General features: G+C 40.7%; 1 protein-coding gene across 1 annotated transcript; it reads right to left on the reverse strand.

Annotated features, from left to right (window-relative positions):
* Positions 1-6,126: 6,126 nt before the first annotated feature.
* On the reverse strand, positions 6,127-6,961 carry GJB7 (gap junction protein beta 7). Its single transcript, XM_003404089.2, has one exon. The coding sequence runs from the start codon at positions 6,922-6,924 to the stop codon at positions 6,127-6,129; it is 798 nt and encodes a 265-aa protein (XP_003404137.1). The 5' UTR covers positions 6,925-6,961.
* Between the last annotated feature and the right edge of the window lie 475 nt (positions 6,962-7,436).

The raw sequence follows: 7,436 nt of genomic DNA on the forward strand, positions 1-7,436 counted from the left end.
CACACATTTTAAAACCTATTGCCATCAAATTGATTCCGATTGATAGTGACCCAATGGGACAGAGTAGAACTGACCCATAGAACTTCCAAGGAGCAGCTGGTGGATTTGAACTGCTGACCTTTTGGTTGGCAGTCATAGCTCTTAACCACTGCGCCACCAGGGCTCCATAATGAGCTTTTAGGATGGTTGTTATTGGACTTTTTTTTTTTCATCTCAAAGCTGATATTCCTGACAATGAAAGAAAATCTGAATTTTTTCCTTTGGCCTGGCTTCATTTTTCTTTTCCTTTACGCTGACAAAACTGTAATTTTTGGCAGCTTTCCTCATGAGAAGTACTGTAATGAAGGGGAGAGCAGATAAGCTCCAGCAGAGCCTTCAAGCCTGATTGACACACAGAAACTCAGTGTGTGTGCACTCAGGGGAGTAGCAGTTACAGAGAAAGCACGGGGCTCAAAGATCCTGGAAGAAAGGGTTGGGAAGCCCAAGACTGAGGCCTGGCTCTCTCTGTCTAGATAGTAATGACAGTAGGTGACATTTAGTAAACATGCGTTAGACACTGTTTTGAGCTGTTTACATAGAGTAACTGATCTGATCACAACTCTAAGAAAGGAATTAACTGGCGTTGGAGATAACTGTCACAGAGTTTTTGTTCACATGTTACCACATGACTCTATTCCAAGGGAGCCATGTATTCTTGCTAAAATTCTGCTTGGAGGAAAAGTTATATAGTAGTCACAATAAAAGTAGACATTGTAATGGATTTTTTAATCCTGTTGGTTGGAGTAGGAAGAAAGACCATTTGGATTTTGAAAAATCTACATTTAAATCTTGCTTGTAATTACCCTATTTCCCCACCTTTATCAGAGGCCATATTAATATTGACTTTACATTACATAGACTCCTTTTCAATAAACATGTATGCATGTTATATTCAATAAATATTCAGATTTTTTTTGAGTACCTGCCTTTCAGAGAATACTTTTTAAATTTGGTAACTTGTTTTCACTGGTAGCTGTCAACATCTGTCTTTCTGATTAAGGTTTGTCTGCCTGAAATTGCTTTGGGAGTGAAATTAGAAGTGCAGTTAGCTTACATGCTGCATGTTTAAATAAGTTTAAATGTGGACACACACACACGTATATAAAGCTCGTCAGTTTCTTAGGTCTTCTAATAGACGAGCTGCACAGGAGTAAGAGGCCAGGAGATGGCAAGCTAACATTGGAAAAGTATGTGTAGTTAAGGTCTGGAAATTAAACCAGAAATTACTTTTCCATTATTGTTTACTCATACTTTATAAGGGGTGTGGGTTAGAACGTGGTAGTCATTTATATTTTTGAATGCTTACGGTAAGTTGAACAGTTACTGAAGTACAAAACCCAAACCAAACCCACTCATAGTGACCTCATAGGGTTTCCAAGGCTCTAAATCTCTACGGAAGAAGTCTGCTACATCTTTCTCCCGCAGAGCTGATGGTGGTTTCAAACCACCACCATTTCAGTTAGCAGTTGATCACTTTAACCACTATGATACCAGGGCTCCTCATTGACGTACAGTTTTTAAAAAGTGGGTGATGACTATGATACATGAGCTGCTAGTCCATTTTAGGATGAAATACCACTCTTCATAATGGAAACAGAAAAGAGACACCTTGCATGCATTATACGTGTTTAGTTGCCTAATCAGATAAAAAGTTGCAAGACACAGAAACCCAGACAGTGTAAACAAAACAAAACAAAACAAAAAAAAAGGTGAGAAGGAGGAAGGTATTTATCTTTCACGTTGGAGACCCTGGGTGGTGCAAACAGTTTATCCACTCAGCTTCTAACTGAAAAGTTGGAGGTTTGGGTACACCCAGAGACACCATGGAAGAAAGATCTGCTCCCTCTCCCCCTCCGCAAAAAGTAACCATTGAAAACCCTATGGAACAGAGTCCTACTCTGACACACACGTGGTAGCCATGAGTCAGAATTGACTCCATGGTAACTGGCAATCTTTCGAATAACAGCAAAAAGGGTAGGGATGGAGCCACTCTCAGGGACAACAGGATGAAGGAATTCAAGCATCCTCAGGCCTTTGCCTTTTTCTCCTCCCCTGCATCTTGGCAGTCTTTCCGCCTGGATTGGCTGCATTTCCTCAGGGAGACTGGTTGGACCATAGCCACTTGCAGGTCTGGATATTCTTTGGTACAAGCACTGGAAAAAACTTTTCCCTCCAGCTCCAATTAGAAGAATCCTTGTGGCCACGGAGGGGCAAGGCATGTAACCAGAAAGATTGTGGGGACAAGGGCTGGGCACAGAAAATAATCATTGAAAGTCAGGAATGGCATAAGTGAAATTAGGGAGAGGTCTGTTTAGAGACCTGGGAAGCACGGTATGGTGGGAAAATGGCTTAAGGAAGACCTAAGATCGATTGCCAACTCTGTTTTTACTAGCTGTATGTCCCTGAAAAAGTGGCTGCCTTTCTAGGTCTCACTTTCCTCATCTCTAGGGTTGCTGTCTGCTTTATAAGCCCTCGAAGGCTGTAGGGTGGATCAAGTAAATTGATGCAGGTGGATGCAGGACAAAGGTGTAAAATTACTCCACCCCATCAACACTTCTATACTCCTTACATGGAAATTTTCTCAAAGCAGGCATTATGTATTATATCTCACAAGGTTCATAGACAGAGTCTTGGTCCTGGGTGCTTATTAAATATTAATTTATTGATAAGATAAAGCAGAATAAAGATGGCAAAATTTAGCTCCCAATTTATCACAATTGAATGCTTTGGGTCTTTACTAACACCAAGACAGCCTTCAGAATCTTCTCACAGGATACTCATGCCCACAAGCTTAAAAGAGAAAAAAAGCCATTCACCTTCCTATTTAAACAACTTCGTTTTCATTGCCCTTGCTCATATTTCCATTCAGTTTCCCCTCGGAAAAGCAAGAAATGTGCATATCCGAGCAACCAAACCTTTCTGCTTGGCCAGGCAAGTCATAACTGGAAAGTGGAAAAGCAAGAACTGTATATCCAAGGAGCCAAACCTTTCTACCTGGGCAGGGCTTGTCATAACTGATACGACGATGCTGAGGTCCACCCAGAAAAAGATATGTTGGGTAGCAAATTCATCCTCAGATTGAAAAAGTCTTTCTTTCTTCCAATTCTGCCCATGAAAACACTACTTTCTGAATTCCATGTCATGACCAGGGCTTCAAAAACCTTAAACCTGTACAACCACCTATCACTGTCAAAAAAAAAAAAAAAACTTTTTTTTTTTCCTTTAATAAGTCCTTCAGTCATTACCTGTATTTGTGGAAGCTAGATGTTTTCATGTCAAATGTTAAAGTATGTGGGTATTGACTCGTGAGGCTAATGGTGGTCTATGATATACAATGGAAAAAGAGGAAAACCACAGAGTTCATCCTTCTCTCAGTAATCCAGGATAGTTTTTGTTTTTTTTGTGTTTTAGGTGAAAATTTTCATAGCAAGTAAGGTTCCTGTTTAGTAATTTTTATACAGCTTGTTCCATGACATCGGTTATATATTTCAGAATGTGTCAACGTTCTCATTATTTCCATTCTTTTTGTTCTGTTTTCATTAATCTAGCTTCCCTGCCCCTCTTTAGCTTCTCATCTTTTAGGGTAAATGTTGACCATTTGGTCTCATAGAGTTGATTATTTAAGGGAGCAGAGTATTCACAGGTGATTTTGCGTATTTTATAAGCCAATTTGTAGTTTGGATGAAAGGTGACTGCCGGGAGTGGCTTCACTTCCAAGTTCAAAGGGTATCTTAGGGCAATAGTCTCAGGGGTTCCTCTAGTCTCTATCGGTCCAGTAAGTCTTGCCTTTTTTGGAATTTGGGTTTTGTTCTACATTTTTCTGCCTTTCTGTCCAGGACTTTCTACTGTGTCCCTGGTCAGAACGGTTGGTAGTGGTAGCCAAGTACCATCTAGTTCTTCTGGTCTCAGGCTAGATAAGGCTGTGGTTTACATTGGCTATTAGTCCTGCCAGGACAGTCTTTTTTTTTTTTTTTTTTTTTTTAATTGTGCTTTAAGTGAAAGTTTACAATTCAAGCCAGTTTCTCATACAAAAACTTATACATACATTGTTATGTGACCCTAGTTGCTCTCCCTACCATGTGACAGCGCACTCCTTCTCTCTACCCTGTATTTCCTGTGTCCATTCAACCAGCTTCTGTCCCCCTCTGCCTTCCCATCTTGCCTTCAGACAGGAGCTGTCCACATAGTCTGACGTGTCTACTTGAGCTAAGAAGCACACCCCTCACCAGTAACATTTAATGTCTCATAATCCAGTTTAAACTTTATCTGAAGAGCTGGCTTTGGGAATGGTTTTAGTTTTGGGCTAACAGAGAGTCCGGGGGCCATAAGCTCTGGGGTCCCCCTAGTCTCAGACCATTCAGTCTGCCCTTTTTACTAGAATTTGAGGTCTGGATCCCATTTTTCTGCTGCTCAATCAGGATTCTCTGTTGTGTTTGTTCCCTGTCAGGGCAGTCATTGGTGTTAACTAGGGACCATCTAGTTCTTCTGGTCTCAGGCTGATGGAGTCTCTGGTCTAAATGGCCCTTTCTGTCTCTTGGGCTCATATTTTCCTTGTGTCTTTGGTGTTCTTCATACTCCTTTGCTCCAGGTGGGTTGAGACCAACTGATGCATCTTTGATGGCCGATTGCTAGTTAAGACCCCAGACTCACCAAAGTGGGGTGTAGAATGTTTTCTTAATACACTTTGTTATGCCAATTGACCTAGATGCAGAAACAGTCTTTAAGGCAAAAATTATGACCACTGCTGCTGACATGGTCTGTAGACTACATAATGACTCAATTAACCTTCATTATGCATGAATTGTAATGATACATTTTATTTGAAGAGGGCAGGGCATGGAAGACATGACGTACTTGGGTTTTTAGTTAAAATTATATTTTTATGCACTGCCTTTCCATTAAGAAATTCCCAGTGAAGAATGATTTCTGAGCTTTCCTTACCAAATAGTGTTGCAAATCTTGTTCTGAATTTGTCAGAACAAATTTTATTTCACAGAATAATCATACCCAGTGCAGCCAAATATATCAGTGACAGCCACAAAACACTGCAAAACTACTTTATTTTTACTCTGGAGAAATGCACCTATGTTAGAACATTAAGTCCAAAGAGAATATACCTATGAATTTTTTTAAAAATAAAAAAGTAAACGAAAGCTATAGTCTTCAAAACAAGTGCTAATAAACATATTTCTTTGTTTACATCTTTTTACACCAACGTAACAGCATAGTTCTATTGTCTGTCCTAGAGGGAGACGTGCTAGTAAATTGCAGGCAGACTGTGACATATCGCGTAGCACACTGTAAGTTCCTGATTATAAAAAGGTTCAACAGTATGGGAATTTACAAAGCATGTCAACATTCTTATGGTTAGAGAGAAGCATTTGATAATTATCAGATGAGCAAATTCTTTTTATGGAGCCTCCCCTCCTCCCTATCAAAGCACTTCTTTCTGTGGGACCTGCCTTCCCTTTTGACTCGAGTGGTCTTTTCAGAAGTTATCTTCCAGTAATATTTATACTTAACTTGGAGAGCACTAAAATTCAGGCTTCCCTCTTTGCTAGCCACTCATATCCAGGGATACTTAAACTGCCAAGAGTCCTGGGCTCTGTGGCCTTTTCCCCAGCCTGGGCCTGCTCACTGGATGTGCTTCTGTGTACCCTGAAGTAACTGTTACTCCACCCAACATCTTGGTCTTTCTCTACAAGGAGTGAGTAGGACAGAATTATCGGAGCCCTGGCTGCCACTTTAGAAAGATTGCCAGTGCCTCAACAGCAGTGTGGAGGCCATTACATTTGTCAGAAGTGTCACATTTTATATTTTCCAGTTGACAGACCTAAACACTCGAAAGAATGCTGTGAGCAGAATTTCTTCAGACTAATTTTCAACTAACCATTCAAACACAACTCAAGTATCTATGCATCGGAGAACCCTGCAAGACAATGAGACCTCTGTCTAGCGTTCAAAACTGAGAACATATTACAATTTTTTTTTTTAAATCTCCCACAAATAGTAAGGCTGACATCCTTGGTTTTCTAATCCAGTTTAGGTCTTGCTTAGAGGGATTCTGGCTTTCTTCATTTAATTCTGTTAGGTGTCACAAAGTAGCTTTGCTTCAGGTTGCTGGGCTGTGCTTATGGCCGAGTCTGAGTTGTGCTTCTGGAGTAAGGGAGGGCCTCCTATCTCACCACGTTCGACATAGCTGAGGTTGTGGCACTCACACACCGAGGTCTTAAGCTTTTTAGAGTATTGTTGGAGATGGTACTTAATAAAGCACTTGAGAACTAGAAAGCTCAATTCAATGAAATTCAACACAATGCATAGGCATGAGGTAATGACCAAGAAGAGGATGAAGATCGTTTTCTCAGTGGGTTTGGAGATGAAACAATCCACAGTGTTGGGGCAAGGCTTCAAATCGCACTTCACAAGATAGGGAACATTAAAGCCATCATACAGCTTATAAAATAAAACCAGAAAGCCAATTTCGAAACCAGTTTTAACAATGAGACTGATAAGGTAAGTGTACCACAGGCCCCCATCCATTGCACCTGGGCTGACATAGAGTTTCTTTCTGTGCTTTTTCTCTCTACCCTCATGATAGGCTACATGTAGAGCCACCAGAAGCGAAGGTGTGGAGACCATGATCAGCTGCAAGGCCCAAAGTCTGACTTGGGAGATGGGGAAGAAGTAGTCAAAACACACATTTTCACAACCAGGCTGTCTAATGTTGCACTCAAACTCTTTCTGCTCATCTTTCCACACGTACTCTGCTGCTACCATGTAGACCAGCAAGCGGAAGATGAATACAACAGCCAGCCAAATCCGCCCGATCCCAGTTGAATATTTATTTACTCCACTTAGGAGGTCTCTGAGGAACTTCCAACTCATGACTCAGGCTCAAGAAAGGCAAGACTCTGCAAAAGAAAACAATTTCATCATGATTCATTTCTATTCCACTGATCATTTCTATGACTTTACTCGACAGTACTTCCTTTGGAAAGTAAACTCAGCACTATTTCTGCATTATTACAACTCTAAGAAGACTCATAAGATATGCTTGTTTTCATATAAGGAGATGACACAAAAAGTCCAAAACCATAGTGATCCCATGCCCACTTTTATTTGGAATTTGAGTGATCATCCCCTACACACACTCTAGCCAGTCTCAGACAATTCTGTGGTTGGCAAAATCCTTCTAGTTTAGTGCTTTCCTCTAAAGATGGATGAGTTTTGTTACTGGTCTGGGGAGAACTTGATACAAAATTCCACAGTGACTCTGGTACCTTGAGAGGTACTTCATATGCCAGCTTCTTGAAGTTGTACCGTCTACTTATTTTTCTAATTTATTAATGCTCCTCCTCAACCCTTAAAAGTTATTCCTTCCCCCTACCTGCTCTTAA

This window comes from Loxodonta africana, chromosome 1 (genome assembly GCF_030014295.1).
Source record: "Loxodonta africana isolate mLoxAfr1 chromosome 1, mLoxAfr1.hap2, whole genome shotgun sequence".
Taxonomy (NCBI): Eukaryota; Metazoa; Chordata; class Mammalia; order Proboscidea; family Elephantidae; genus Loxodonta; species Loxodonta africana.

Excerpts from the sequence above, each read along its gene's own strand:
- GJB7 (XM_003404089.2), bottom strand. The coding sequence starts at position 6,924 with ATGAGTTGGAAGTTCCTCAGAGACCTCCTAAGTGGAGTAAATAAATAT.